Source organism: Anastrepha ludens, chromosome 6 (genome assembly GCF_028408465.1).
Source record: "Anastrepha ludens isolate Willacy chromosome 6, idAnaLude1.1, whole genome shotgun sequence".
Lineage (NCBI taxonomy): Eukaryota > Metazoa > Arthropoda > Insecta > Diptera > Tephritidae > Anastrepha > Anastrepha ludens.
In genome coordinates, this window is record NC_071502.1 from 122902672 (window position 1) to 122918018 (window position 15347).

Genomic DNA, 15347 nt, shown 5'->3' on the forward strand with positions numbered 1-15347 from the left:
CACCAACCAATCGACTACTACACAAATCGTGTGCGTGCATCAAGTAAAATCAAACGTGTGCAACACAATTCGCAAGCAAACGGCATATATCCCCTGTAAAATCGACGCGTTAGCAAACATGAAATATCTGGTGAGGATAACGCGAGTGTTTAAAGTGCAATGAGTCAAAAAAATTCCATGCATACACACATACATATGTGTGCTTGTGATTATTTTCACGCATTTTCCTTCCCATATTCTAAACAATATCTCCTTTCCGTTGCGTCGAACTAGATCCTGCTCAGCTTGATCGCCGCTGCCAGCGCTGCTCCTGGATATTTGGGTTTGGGTCATGGATCGTATGCGGCGCCATCTATTAGTTACGCAGCACCGGCCATCAGCTATGCCCCAGCACCTGTCGTTAAGGCATATGCCGCTCCCGCTGTAGTTGCTGCGCCAGCTGTAGTGAAAGCAGCACCAGCCGCCACCAGCTACTCCACCTTCAGCCAGGTGAGTTAGGGATTGGTGGGCGTATAAACATTGGAAGTGCAGGGCACGTTTTTACTTCAAAACCAAGGTCTACCAAAACAAAAAAAGATGTGTAATTAAGGAAGTGATTCGTATCAAAAAATACTTAACAGACCTACATAAATCAAATGGTCAATGTAGAAGAAGCTATAGTCTGCGAAAAGTGCAAACAATCTTGAAAAATTCATTCACATTCCTAAAAGTGTCACTGAAGTTAACGTTGTCTAAATGCGACTAGCTGACGAATTTTTACTAACAAGTTCTTAATCAACTCCTTTTCAAAACAAAATGTGAACTTTAAAGCTTTGAAGTAAAATCCATATTCAATGATTTTGACTAAAACAGGCTTCGGAGTTGTGACATAAAATCCTATATAAAAATTGTTGAGCTTTATAGCTTTAAACCAAAATACTCATTAAAAGTAATGAGATTTAGAGCTTTGAGCCAAAATTTCTATTGAACAAGTTTAGTTGATCATTGCCTTTCGAGTTTTTAACTAAAACCTTTGTTGACTGACCACAAAATTTATAATAAAAATGATAATCAATCTTTCTGTAAGCAAAATGTGAGATTTAGAGCTTTAAATTGAATTTTTTATAGAAAAGTTTACTTAATAATGACCTTTGCAGCTTTGAAATAAAATACTTACCTAATCATTTTAGTTAATAATGAGCTTTAGAGCATTCATGGTAATCCTCAGTGAGTGATTTTAGTTAAAGTGCTTTAGAGCTTTAAAGAATTACAATCTTCAAATTAGCGCAGCCTATAAAATAACAAATTTTGTAACTTTTTTTTAACTTTTTTATATTGCCTTTGGTTTTTTTTCCAACGTCTTTAAATTTCTTCCAAAAGCAATTATTTCTATCCTTTCTCACAAGAATCTCTCATTTCTCTTGCAGGTCATTCAGCATGCGGCACCAGCCGTCGTTAAGGTAGCCGCCCCAGTTGCCGTTGCGGCTCCGGCCCCAGTTGCAGTTGCGGCTCCAGTCGTCAAATATGCTGCACCAGCCATTTCTTACGCCGCACCATCCATCTCTATTGCAGCACCAGCCATTAAATATGCCGCGCCCGCAGTCTCATATGCCGCTCCTGCAGTCTCGTACGCTGCTGCTCCTGCAGTCTCGTATGCCGCAGCTCCTTCGATCTCGTACGCCTCTGCGCCGTCAATCTCGTACGCCTCCGCACCTTCCATTGTGAAATATGCTGCACCAGCACTCGATCTGGGACACTACGGTGGCTATGGACATTTCGGACACTAAATCAGCAACAATTAGTGGGAAGCAACAAAACAAAAAATATCAGAATAACTCAAACGGAAATAAAGGCAAGACAACAACTTCATCGTAGTGGAGTTGAAAGTTTATATAACTGTTACAAGGACATATGGATTAAATATTTAATAATTTGGTGAAGGTCTGCCTGCCGGTGGCCAACGCGCCTTACGAATTTGCTTTTTGTTTTGGTAGTCACTAAATGGTTTACTAGGAATTTCTACGATCTAAGGATCTAAATAATATTTTTCCCCACAAAGGGAATTTGCCTTATTTTACAATGCATTTTTTATTGATGAATTTTTCCCCTTACAAATGTGTCGACAACAAGAACAATAACAACAAGAGTGTTCGTCAATATAACAATATTATAATAATAACAACAACAAGAACAGCAAGAACAACAAGAACGACAGCAAGCAGCCGCACGATACAGAGAAGAGGAGAGAGCAGTGGAAGAGTGGAGGAGTAGAAGAAAACTCACTGTTGATCGCCCTCAACAATGTTTGATCTCTTCCCCATTTGCATTAATCTCTATTTCAAATGTATTTAACTAAATAAATAATAATTGTTTGAATAAAATAATCACTATGGCAAAGCAGAAATGAAGTTCACGATGGCAAGGCTCATGAAAGTTACAATATAGAAAAGAAAATGGCGTCATTGAATGTTCAAAATGGCGCTGTTGAGGAATGTGGTGCATGCATACAATAGAATTCGGAATGTGCCAGTTTAAAGTGTTAATGAGAATATTTTAACATACATAGATACATACATATGCAAACATATATTGTATTTATTAAATGCTTTGTGTACAGTAACAACAAAAATAAAATGCTAAGTGAACTTTTTTCATTAAAAAATAATTAATTTGGCTTTTGACTTCAATTAAACAGATATAGTACATTCTAAAATATATAGCATCCATTTCTAAGTAAACGATTGTTTTAGAAGTTCGGTAACAGCAGAATATCGACGACCACGAACAAAATACTGACGATGATAAAGCAGCAATTGTTGATCATTTTAGCCATCTCGCGCCATGGATGCGTCTGAATGCTCACATATTCGTCGCACTAGAAAAAAGAAAAATATTTACAATTTAATATGTTTGTATACAAGCATAGTTGAACGAATTTAGCTCGTTTTCATGCTTGGAAAGAATGCTTGACTGGCAAGCCATCCATATTTTAATGTTTCGGAGGAGTATGATGAATGATGGATGCTGAGGTAACTGATTGAAATGCTTTATGATTTTAGCAGGAAGTGTGTGGATGTTTGAAAACCAGTTTTTTAGATTTGTAAATGTTGTTCGCGATGTTTAAGGTAATTTACCAAATCATACGTGCCAAAAATATTCATCTACGCGGACAGCGTGATTGATAAAAAATGATATCAAACTTAAATGTCTAAGGATTGGTGAATGCTAGGGTGGCCATAACTGCAAATTAACCCAATCAATGCAATGTATATGAAAAGTTGATTAACAATAACAGCCACTGGTCCACCAAGCAGTAATAATTTTGGAAAGCAGAATTATCTTGCACTGAAAAATTGACCCCTTATAAACGCATTAAATATCCCATTTCAAATAATGCGAGCTTTTACTCTGAAAATAGGGTTCTAAAAACCCCTAAGAAGATATGAGTATGTAAAGGACGCTTTCAATTTTGTAACAAACTAGTAAATTTTTGAAGCATGACATGAATCTGTAAATAAACACCAGCTGTTGTCGTTTCACGGAAAGAAAAACAGTGTTGCTCTACAAAACAACCAAAGTTGAACACGGATTTAAGCTCTCATAAAAATACAGCTTTGTGCTTTAAACTTAGTTCAAATTTAAACTCCAGTTAAGTAAACTTGGTTTAACTGTGCATTAGAGCATGCAATTTTAAATTTAGCTTTTTAGAAAACCTTTCACATTTATAAAAAAGAATTTCTTCAGAAAAAATCAAACTTTCACACCTAAGAGTTCCAACTCAGCAGAAACTGCTGGTGTTTGACTGTCACACAAACACCCACACTTTCACAAAATATAAGTTTTTAGCCAAAATTCTACTAAAAGCTGCTCTTAAGACTTACATCCGCTACTCGCATACAGAGTAGCAACCTCAAAGCTGATACATTAATCAAAGTCATCATCCAGTCCATAGGTTTCGCCTTCGGTGGATACAATTCCAACCACATTAAAGTCACGTGCAGCAAATAACAGAATGCCGCAGTTCTCATAACATGCTGATAGGCATGCACTGTAGTAAAAGAATGTAAACAAGTTATCCAAAGCCATTTATTTTATAAAATCAACTCACATGTATTTGGTATATAGGCCGTGGGTGCATGTTTCGAGGCAAACATCAAACCCATAGCGATTACAAAGAACACCACAAGTATCAGACCTCCACGTCGATAGCCACGCAATAGAAAGGACAAAATAATGAGAGTTTCGCAGGCTACAAAAAGAAGAGTACTTTTTTCACAAAAAAATAATGTTGATGAAATTTCTTAACATCATCACCCAAAATCGGCATCGTGAATACATTCTTGTAGAACACACCATTCCGTTCGATCGTAAACTCCAACGATATATCGCCATTCATGGTCTGTGCAATGGCGCGCTCACCATAACGATTTGTATTGTTATCATCACTGGCAATCACCGATAGGCTTATCTGCCTGAAATGCCACTCGCTTAGCATGTTGAACGGTTCCACAGGCAGTGGCAAGGTGTTGTCATAAGCCAAAGTGATGGGCTCATGTGTAACGGGCGAAAATGACTCCAAGCCCAGAATGAGTCCACAATTTAGACGTTCATGTGGCCAATTTCGTTTCATATCAACACACCATGTGGTGAATTCTGCATTTGTATTGAGCAGTGTAATATTACCATTGGCATAGATCACCAAACCGATATCGGGTTCATGTAGGGAATCGATGCGATGAGCTGAGCTGAAGTGGTGAGTAAAGAACAATTAAAATTTAATTTTTTCAAAAATTATTTTATATTTTGCTCCAGATTAATCATCTTACTTGAGCACTATTAAATCAGGCTTCCAAACTCCTTTTGGCGCATCGCTGTAGCTGAAGGATATAGCTTGAATTCCATTCGCATCTGCATTCCACGTCAGTAGTGAGTCTTGCCAATACTACATTCACGCGAAGAAAAAGTGGTACAGCGAATAAAATATTTATACTCGTAAGGTAAAATAAAATGCATTCCAATATTATTATAAAGCGTGTTTCAAAAGACGCGGCTATGTTGTTTTAAAATAAGATATGCAAAAATTTAGATTTTTACAGGTGTTTTTATTCAAAATAACAATTATATGTGAAAATTACGTCATTTAAATATCCACGTCTACAGGAAAAATGCACTAAATAGTCGATCAAATTAATTTTTTTTTATATTTTCTATTTTTGCTTCGAAACCGAAAAATTTGCCTATCACGTGTGAACTATGATTATTCATCTCAATTTATTCTTTTTTAAGTACATTTTCAAATTTTACATAGAAATCAATATAATAAATTAAGAGTAAAATAAAACAAAATAAAAGATATAGTGGATTTTCATAATTTATAGCTCATTGAATAAGGAATTGAAAGGAGTTTATTCTCATATAATTCTAATTATGCCCTAAGCCAAATAATCATTTAAACCGCTATCAAAAATGAAAAAAAACATCAAAATTTCCAATTTATCTTATGTTTTATTGTCTTGAAGATTACTAGCGCTCCTTAAGATATTTTAACACTTTTCATACCATGGGCAACTAAATGTCATGATTTGAATGGTATACGAACTTTTTCATCAAATTAATAGTGTAAAGTTTCGAGGAAGTATGTACTTCAACCTGTGAAAAATTGGTTATACGCTCAAATTTTGATGATCAGTTCAAAATTCGAGGTATGCAGCTGTTTTCTACTTGAGCCACGCCTTTAACACGTTCAGACCTGCGAAAAATTATATTAAGCCTCCGTTGTCCTATTCGAGGATTCTTTTTAAAAGGTTATATCCATAAACCGATAGAGAATTAAATTTTAGCAAGCTACCTGGAAGCTCAAATCATTATATATATATATATATATATACAGTAGGTTCTGTTTTTATGCGGCTTTTTTTATGCTGTTTTGAAATAGTGCGGTTTTTTTTTAAATTACAAAATGCATGTCGACCTATCGGGAATTGTACATATAAACAAGATTCTAAACCAGCTAAGCAAAAACTCATCACAGATTACAAAAACTCATCACAGGAAATGCTAACCCTACAAGTATGGAACCGCCTGCATAACTATCTAGATCAGACGTGTACATTTCCTCAAGTGACGAAAGTGATTTTACGCCAAATCCTAAACGAACGCGCAACATGCGGCTATTGTCTGATTCTATTTCTGACTTAAATTTATTTTTCGATTCTGACGTTTCTTAAATAAAGATATAATTTTCAAAAATACAATATTTTGTTTATGCGATTTTATTTAATTATTTCAGATTCATGCGGTCTATGGAACGTATCTATAGTTATAATATGGGACTAGTGCCCTTTTTTATGCGATTTTATTACATTATTTCAGATTTATGCGGTTTTAGCACTTTTGAAACGTATCTATAGTTTTACTATAGAACTAGTAGCTTTTTTTATGCTGTTTCTTGCGGAACGTATCTACCGCATAAAAACAGAACCTACTGTATATAATTGGCGCGTACATCCTTTTTGGGTGTTTGGCCGAGCTCCTCCTCTTATTTGTGGTGTGCGTCTTGATGTTGTTCCACAAAGGGAGGGACCTATAGTTTCAAGCCGACTCCGAACGGCAGATATTTTTTATGAGGAGCTTTTTCATGGCAGAAATACACTCGGAGGTTTGCCATTGCCTGCCGAGGGGCGACCGCTATTAGAAACAACTTTTTCTTAATTTTTTGATCTTTCACCGAGATTCGAACCGACGATCTCTCTCTGAATTCCGAATGGTAGTCACGCACCAACCCATTCGGCCACGGCGGCCGTAAATCATTAGCTATAATAAAAATATGTTAAATTCATTTCCGAAGTCGGAAAAGTCTGGCCAGAAAAGTCTTGCAGACCCGGATGCCCAACGGTGTGATAAACAATTTTGTTTTGTTTTCCCCACAATGTTATTGAAAATAATTTTTTAATTTGAGTAATTTGATAAATATCAGCAACTTATAAAAAGCATTTTTTGTAGAAAAATGGCTTATTGTAACCCTTGCCAGCTGTTATTTGCTTTTCGAAAACAGCTATTAAAGGAAACCAAAGTGCGAAGAAATTTAAACATTTTTTTAATATTTTCTTTTTGATAAAAGTGTGGGATAATTAAAAAAAAAGAATATTGTTTTTGTCTTCTCACTTTATAAAAAACAAATTTTATAACAAAGTGCGTTAGCAGTGTCATTGATCGTGTAATAGCACAGGCAGCAGGCGCAATGGAAAAAAGTGCGCAGAAAATTCAATGGAAAAATCGTGCGAGGGCTGCGCGACTCTTTTCCGTACAAAACTGAAGTTGGTGGAATTCGTACAGACTTAACCCTAGAGTACGAAACATATTTTACGTACGTTGTAACGAATGATCGTCGAATCGACGACGTATTTTTTAATTGACTACAGCTATAGCTTAAAACCAAACATACTCTGTTAATAAATGATTTAAATTATTTTGACATCCGATTAATCTATATAAACAACAAATTCAATGTTTATTCATAGGAAAAGGATTTATTTAATTTTTGTACTAACTCATTTCATGTTGTACAAAATTTTGAGATCATAAAAAAAAGCAACTAAATATTATTGTAAAACAAAAATAAAAAAATAAAAGCAGTAAAAACTTAAAAATTAAACATTCTTAGCTTGATAAAAAGTTAAAGAAAAATTCAAAAAATATTCACATTGAACAAGAGTCACACAGTTCAACTTTGTGCTCTACACATATAGGTTTTTCGCATTTATCACATTTTGACTTCGTCATTCGTCGTTTTTGGTACGGACATGATCTGCACATACTTCTTTTATTTTCTTTTTTATTCTTTTTGGTTAACTCCCCGTTGTTTTTACTGCAATTCGGAGTAACAATATTTTCAATATTTGCTCTTGTCTTGCTAAGTAACTTTGGCATTTACAGTCTTTCTTTTTGCCATGGTTCAACAAGACTCTTGTGGAGCTCTTTCATGAATTGTCTGCGGTTGAGAGGTTTTATTCCGGCAGTAAACATATTGTGTGTATAAATTACGTAGCTGTTAATAAATGCTACAATATATTTAGGATACCATAAAATATACACATTGGCCATCTATTTGTCTTTCGTGAACACGACATGACACCGCACATTTGGTCCAACGTATCGACTCCGCCTTTTGTTATGATATTTCAAATCACTGCCTGAGTTTCTAGAAACAAACGGGGAAACATTGGCCTCTTCTGATTCAGAAGAAGTTTTTGAAAAGCTGTCGTCACTTAACACCACGTCGCTTTCGTCTGCGTCGCTTTCAATTACATCCTCATTATCAGAATAATCACAACTCTCAAAAAACTTTTCAATTTCATTATCGGTTAATGTTTTTTTATTATAAGCCATTTTGTTTTTCAACTAAAGTAAAAAAGGACAAAGTAAATAATTCCGCAATATAAAAATACAAATAAGTAATGATATTAATCCAGACATAAAAGTCACGCTAGTACTAACGTTCGACGATTCGACGAGCACAAAACAAAAATAAGTAATGTTCTAGCAACGCGGTTTAAAAAACACGACTGCTTTCAACAAGAGTCAATGACCTACTAACACCATGCAAAATTTGAGAGTGTTAGACACACACATTTAAAAGCAATTTAGTAAAAAAAAACGATGCACGTCGAATCGTCGATCATTCGTACTCCAGGGTTAATAAGGTTGAGTTCCGATATGTTCCGGATATTATGCAAGAGGGCCTGGGGTCAATCGTTGGATTGCTCCCGGTGTACCGTTTAGTGGCGCTTTTGCGTTTCTTTGATTGAAAGAAGGTATGAATTCCATGAATCGCTAAGTGCAAACTCTTCTCCTTTAACTAATCTTACAGCTTATATACAAATTCAACCTTCATGATAAGATATTTGTTTGTTTTTTTTTTTTTGCACATTTCCATATAACCCAAGTTCATTTTTCAATAACACTTCCCGATCATATGTTACGGCCAACGGTACTCACCAACGATAATTGCAAGCGTGTGTGTAGTATTGACTTTTCGTGATTGTATGCGACCGATTTCAACTGAAAGGCGAAATTTACCGACTTGAGATCCATTGGCACCGACCCATTTGCCGATTTATTGGCTAAATCAGCAATCAAAGCATGTAATGGATCGAGCGCATGCACTTCTGCTTCCATTTCTTCGGCTGCGAAAGTGAAAAGTATTGAGAAAAAAATTCACAAAGTATTTGCGAAAAAAATTCAAAACCTACCGAAGCCATCGAATTGACAATCATAGAACCATTTCGCCGAGGCTACGCCGAACGTACTAAAACTGAGGTAATTAATTTCTAAAGGTGCGGAATCCGTGTAATTCAAAAGCGGCTCCTTTTTAAAGCCCGTTATGTAAACCGAAAGTGTGCCATCTGCGGTATAGGAGTACATACACATGCACATGAGTAAGTATGAACGAGCAATATGTGCAAATGTGGTTATTTAAAGAGTGGCTTTGACTTCACTTTGCTTATCAGCTGCTTATGTGCATATTTACATATATACAAATGTATGTTTGTATATATCTATATACAAGCTTGTTTTTATTTCTCAATGAGCGGGTACAAATACCACTTTATTATACATACATACCCTTTGTTTGTATAATTTCAATGGGCGTCGGATCGTAGATTGATAAAATTTGTGGTTCCGTACTTGTGGAGACACGTTGCCAACCCATACTGCTACGTATTGTCGAGAAGGAATTTTGACCGGCGCCAATTACTGATAAAGCAAGAATTTGTAAAATTTTATTTATGTATCCTGTTTTTTAACTGTTAATTTCCAATTATGAATGTTAAACATTTTCACGCACCCACTTCGTAAACACGATCTCTACTGCGCGGTTTATCATTGGTCGCCAACAGGATATGTGCGTCCATGGCTGCCAACACATAGAACTTCAAATGCAAGCGTTCATTTGCATTTAATTTGTTGTTTTCCATTTTATGTATGTGAAAGAATTGTGTATATGCATATCCGGTATTACGTAGGGTAAGTTCCTTGCATTTATCCATTTGCGCTAAGGACACATTGTATTTATTAGCTCCGGTACAACGCACGAAAATCACAGTTAAAATATTTATTATTAAAGCGAAGCTATAATGAAAATTTTGTAAATGCATATTTAATTTTTGCAAAAATATCACGTTTTTACGAAATTTCGCTATTTAAATAATTTCAATGTTTCGCAACGAATGTCCAAGAGCAACTAGTTGAAAATATTTCGTTAAAATCTTAAGAAGCTAATTTCAAATTACTTCAGATAAATCTTTGCACTGGGAAAAATACAACAAAAGCAGCCGACTATCAATAAAAAAAATGTGTGAATGAACACTGAAAAACGGTGAAGCAATAAAAATAAGTGAAAAAACAATGAGTACTCGATATAAGGGACTTTGGTAAGAAAACGTGCGAATAGATACAGTTATGCATGGATCTAATAAATAAAAATTTATATATTTTTATTTGCATACATATACAGTAGGGGTCACAAATTTATCACTCTATGACAAGACAACTTTCCCTATATAGTTTTTCTTCTTATCATATTAAATGAGTACTAACATTTTCTCATAAAGTTCAAATTTAGCACTTTTCACAGTAGCTTGTGTTTAAATCAAAATAAGAGTAAGAGCAAGAAGAAAACCACTTCATGTTTTGTTGGAGACCCTTTTTTGCAATGACAGCATCATACCACCGTGACAAACTTTTCTCAATAGTCGCACATCTCTCCTGGGGTATTGCGTTCCAGGCATTTTCTATTTGCCTGCAGTGGATCTCACTGCTTTAATGTGCTGCTCAACATCACAGCAAAGTTTCTCAACTGACTTGGGATCCGGTGATTGAGAAGTCCCTTTTAGATATCAATATTATGTTCTTTTAAGCAACACTTCAGCAAGTGTAAAATGGTTTTTTGGGTATTTTCATGCATGAAACGCAACAGTAAGTCCCAATTAATGGAGTTAACTCAGTTACACGCAACAGTAAGGCTGCCAATAATTCCATTCTGGTAGACTAATAGTCGAGGTTGTTGATAAAATCAGGCAAGATTAGTCAAAAAATTGTTTGGAGAGACATCTATAATAATATTGCCAGCAAAAAATAAGGGAATAAATCTGAAACGGTATCAGCCCAACAGATTCTGTCAAATTTCCAGAGAATTAAGTACCTTCTGTATTCTTTCAAGCGTATAGCTAACGTATACGATCCATGTAGAAGAAGCAGGCAGCACACAAACCACCGCTTTTACTTCTATTAACTTGACCATCCATTGTTGCGGTTAGTATGATAATACTATTTCATTGGCAACATCATGTAAATTTAGCTTATTCTATTTTTATTCTCTTATGAGTACTATATAAAGATATAGTTCCTTAAAAATGTATAGTTCTACAAATAAGTTGTTTTTGAATAACTTTTTTACTAAACAAAAAAATCAGTATTTTAACCTGGCCGCCGTAGCCGAATGAGTTCACAGAACGTAGGTTCGAATCTCGGTGAAACACCAAAATTAAAAAAAATATTTTTCTAATAGCGGTCGCCCCTCGTCAGGCAATGGCAAACCTCCGAGTGTATTTCTGCCATGAAAAAGCTCCTCATAAAAAATATCTGCCGTTCGGAATCGGTTTAAGACTGTAGATCCCTCCATTTGTGGAACAACATCAAGACGCACACCACAAATAGGAGGAAGAGCTCGACCAAACACCCAAAAAGGGTGTACGTGCCAATTACCATACATATATATATATGTATATTTTAACCTTCACGCGTTCCATTGCTTGTCTGTTTCTATACTACGGCAGTTAACAACTTTTTCTTAAACAAAATGCTGTTTGTACGTAGTTGTATCTTTTTTAAATACATTTTAATTGAAACATAGTTTGACATTGTTACTATTTGGTATTAAACAGTTTAATTTAATGTTTCGCACAAATTCCTCAGTAAAAATCCTCTACAATAAAATTCCCTCAGTTAACGCAAATTTCCCAACGCAAGTGGCTACGCTATTTCTATTTCCATAACAGCTGTTTGGTCAGCTGCTCTCATGGTTCCTGTTTATGTCGATAAGTGGTGAATTTGTTTAGAATGCACGATAAAATAATAACATTAGCAAATCTATTGGAAATTGCTGGGATCAGCAAATTATTAAGAATGAATGCGCCATTTTTATAAGACTGAAATGAGGCTGCATTTTGTCGTGAAGCTTTTTTCAGTGGAGCATTTAATAAGAGTGCCTCCTCAATTTGTTATTTTTATCTACGTAGCTGCACCTCCAGCGGCCATTACTTTAGCAGCCAACACGCTAGCAGAGAGTATTACTCAATGATACGGCTACTTTGGGAAATACTTCCCATTGACATTGCAAGTTTTGCGAAGCGCTGGTTCAGGTGTTTGAAGACGCGCCGGCAATGTTGGGCGATTAGTCACTTAGCGAGTTTCTCTGCGATCGGTTGTGGTAAAAAACGTGTTGCGCGGCGATTCAGTTTGCCTTTTCAGTAGTCTCTATTTATTAATACCAAGCGTTATTGTTCAATATATGTTTATGAAAGCAAACGCGGCTAGACAAGCGATTAAAGAACATCGTATAGTGCGATAAGTGTTTAAGCGTTGGAGGAAAAATATATTTACACAATTAATAGAATTTATATGACTTGACAGAAACGCGGCCTTGGAAAGTAACTGTCAACAAAAAAACTTATTTACACATGATTGATGTCATTACAAAATCAGATACAGTATTACCTGCAAAGAAAATTAACGACAACTCCTCATCAACAGCAATATTAAATAAGCCTGTAAATATCAAGGTATGTAAACTGAATACGCTTTTAAGAACAATCATTAGAAGTAATATTTAGGTTTTGCTAAGAAACCACCTTCAAAGCAGGAGTTGTTTATATCTTTGCCTTTTCAAAACAGTTTGGAATTTATTTGCATTGTTCAGCTCATCGTTTCGCGCCTCGGGCAAGCACATTTAAGCCAATTTTCCAATGTCGAAGTTATTAAAGTGCCAAAGTAGCATATAAACCTACTTAATTCCATGTACGTTCCTATGTGAATGCATACATAAATACTTACCTGTATGTATATAAGTATGTATACGAGAAGTCGAATGTGTTTGAAAAAAGAAAGTTTATTGCTACCGCTTCTTTTCCGCTATAAGTATGACTATGTATGCTTGTATTTATTTCTGTTTTCTTATATATTTTCATTTCTTTTGCTTTACCAACCCAAAAGTTCACCTTATCAGCTTAGTTGCACGTAACTACTCGAACGCTGTTTCATTTAGCTCAGTTTCTTGGCAACGTTTTTTGACTGCTTGCTTTCTGTGGCTTTCGTTTAAGTTGTTTAAATACTGCGCTTTCTCGCTAACAAGCAGTCAATTCAAAATAAAACGGCGCTTTAGAGTGTTTGCGCACGTTTTTTGTTGCTGTTGTAAGAGCATATATCACTCCCTGTAACTTTTTACAAATGCTGCGTGAGAGACAGTTCTTGGCTCGATGTAAATCCGAATCATAGTGATAACGTAGTTCGGAATTGTAGTTGTAGAAATTCCATTTGGTATAAAATGTGTTAGTGCCAAAGCGTCAGAAAATGTATATCCGGTGTCTATTTTAATATTGTACCTATTTGCTTTCCCAGCAGTTAGCCAATTCTTTTGCTATCCATTTGCATTTTCCACTTCAGCAACATGCTATCAGTTGCTTATTGAGTTTCTAGCATTTCTACTTCATTCTTATTCACCTAATGCCAATGAACTCTAACTTTTTTCTTCGCTACACCTTTTCAATTAATATCACAAACTCTTGTCTCCTACATTTCTTGGCACTCTGCCAATGCTAGTCAGCAATAATTTGTTTATTCGCCACATTTGTTTGCTGATTGTTTGTTTCTTTGTTCACATGCTAAGGTGTATGTCTGCTCATTCAGCTACAGGTACGTTTGTTGTAACGAATCAAATTTGCATTTGCTGTAGGAAACACTTTTATACTCAGAAATTGAGAAATAGTTATTTCTTTGTTGATGGTTTTATTTTTTTTTGTTTTGCCCCAAGTTTTAACAAGTCGGGTTGTTCTCTTTAACTTTCTTCTTTAGCTTATTAGCATTTCTGTGCGTGGCGTGCTTTCCATTATGGGTCTTATGGCCAAGTTTTCAATGCGATGTCACTTCTCTTTGCCGGCTGAGCTAAATTTGAATATTCAATATCGCAGAGAAAAACTTAATTTAAAAATTTAGCAGTGAAGAATTCGCACTGCAAATATGACGCTTTATAAAGCCAAAAGGGACTGCATATTTGGGTCAGCTAAATTTTTTCCGCAATCCAGTTTATTATGAAATGGGCTGTTGCCAAATTATTTGATACATTGAAATTCGCTGTAGTGTTTTTTGCTGCACTGATGCACTGAAACTTGTTTAAGGTCAATTAAATTAGGCACCCAGCCGAAAACCCCTGCAGGGAAAGCCTTAACAATTTCTGGTTCAGAACTAGTGCAGTCCTCATGTCGCATGTAAAGATATCTGCCTTCTGAATGACAATGTGATATTAGAAAAGTAAACGCGTATAATCGCGCCGGGATATTTTAATTCAATGAATGTAAGTTATCTATTGTACCACATTATAATTTTAATAAAATGAATATTATTTAATTTACAAACTGAATTACAATAATATAAATTTCGGCGAATTCAATCTTTGCATGCCTTTTTAATTGAAATTAGTCGGTTCTCCGTCTAAAATTTCGTTGCAATCGTAATAATTTCCAAGGAAAAAGGAATGCCAAGAGGTGCAATTGACATTTCTTTGGCAAAATTTGCATTGCGTATCAGTTCATTACTGGGGAATTTTCCCGCAGAGAATTTATAATTTTATACATACATAAGAACATTCACATATACATATGTACATTAAGGTGCATCATATGTGCATCACTCTTCATATTAACCTGTTAACTGGGTATGACGAAATATTTCTTCATACATAAAAGCCTTCTGCAATGGGCATGACGAGATTTTTCGTCATGGAAATTAATCGTAATATATTGAACGCATTACGTTCTACGTTGTTCTTAACTATTAAATCTTAAAGTGGTTATATATATTAAATACATTTGAGTTATAAAATATTTTATCAAAATAAATAAAAACCATAAGTTAAAAACGATATTCCTTTATTATTTGAGGTGTGATATTAATTATCGTTGCGAAGAAAAAGTCCCCATTCTGAAACGAGTTGAGCAATAGCTAATTCCCCGGTTAACAGGTTAAAAAAACACTTTCGTCAAAATATTTCTGAAAAATATTAAGATTTACATGAGTTGCACCGATTTAAAAGT

General features: G+C 35.2%; 3 protein-coding genes across 7 annotated transcripts in view; 2 read left to right on the forward strand and 1 right to left on the reverse strand.

The window, feature by feature from the left end:
* Positions 1 to 2607, forward strand: LOC128865836 (cuticle protein 16.5). The gene is made up of 3 exons (XM_054106215.1): positions 1 to 130; positions 274 to 489; positions 1407 to 2607. The coding sequence occupies exons 1-3, from the start codon at positions 119 to 121 to the stop codon at positions 1764 to 1766; spliced, it is 588 nt and encodes a 195-aa protein (XP_053962190.1). The 5' UTR covers positions 1 to 118; the 3' UTR covers positions 1767 to 2607.
* LOC128865834 (uncharacterized) lies at positions 2598 to 13575 on the reverse strand. 5 transcript variants are annotated; one of them, XM_054106207.1, is made up of 10 exons: positions 13093 to 13575; positions 9827 to 10110; positions 9604 to 9735; positions 9231 to 9383; positions 8977 to 9164; positions 4806 to 4921; positions 4294 to 4724; positions 4088 to 4228; positions 3861 to 4027; positions 2598 to 2854 (listed from the first exon to the last, which is right to left on the reverse strand). In XM_054106207.1, exons 1-10 carry the CDS (start codon positions 13224 to 13226, stop codon positions 2726 to 2728), a joined length of 1875 nt encoding a protein of 624 aa, XP_053962182.1. In that variant the 5' UTR covers positions 13227 to 13575; the 3' UTR covers positions 2598 to 2725. The 5 variants fall into 5 exon arrangements, with proteins under 5 accessions (XP_053962182.1, XP_053962185.1, XP_053962186.1 ...); XM_054106210.1 differs by having other exon boundaries at positions 2600 to 2854; positions 9827 to 10033; positions 13245 to 13554; XM_054106211.1 differs by having other exon boundaries at positions 2600 to 2854; positions 9827 to 10033; positions 13093 to 13161.
* Positions 12119 to 15347, forward strand: part of LOC128865835 (dehydrogenase/reductase SDR family member on chromosome X) — a 19638-nt gene continuing 16409 nt past the window's right edge. The window contains exon 1 of the mRNA XM_054106213.1: positions 12119 to 12821. The gene's annotated coding sequence lies outside the window, so the exon portion shown is untranslated. The remainder of the gene's footprint in view (positions 12822 to 15347) is intronic.

What these genes read in the sequence shown, in the direction of transcription:
- LOC128865836 (XM_054106215.1), top strand. An exon ending in GCTACTCCACCTTCAGCCAG is followed by an intron (nt 490 to 1,406) that starts GTGAGTTAGGGA and finishes TTTCTCTTGCAG; the next exon opens with GTCATTCAGCATGCGGCACC.
- LOC128865834 (XM_054106207.1), bottom strand. Translation starts at nt 13,226, where the DNA reads ATGAAAATATATAAGAAAACAGAAATAAATACAAGCATACATAGTCAT. An exon ending in AGATCGTGTTTACGAAGTGG is followed by an intron (nt 9,736 to 9,826) that starts GTGCGTGAAAAT and finishes TTGCTTTATCAG; the next exon opens with TAATTGGCGCCGGTCAAAAT. An exon ending in TCTGTATGCGAGTAGCGGAT is followed by an intron (nt 2,855 to 3,860) that starts GTAAGTCTTAAG and finishes TCTTTTTTCTAG; the next exon opens with TGCGACGAATATGTGAGCAT.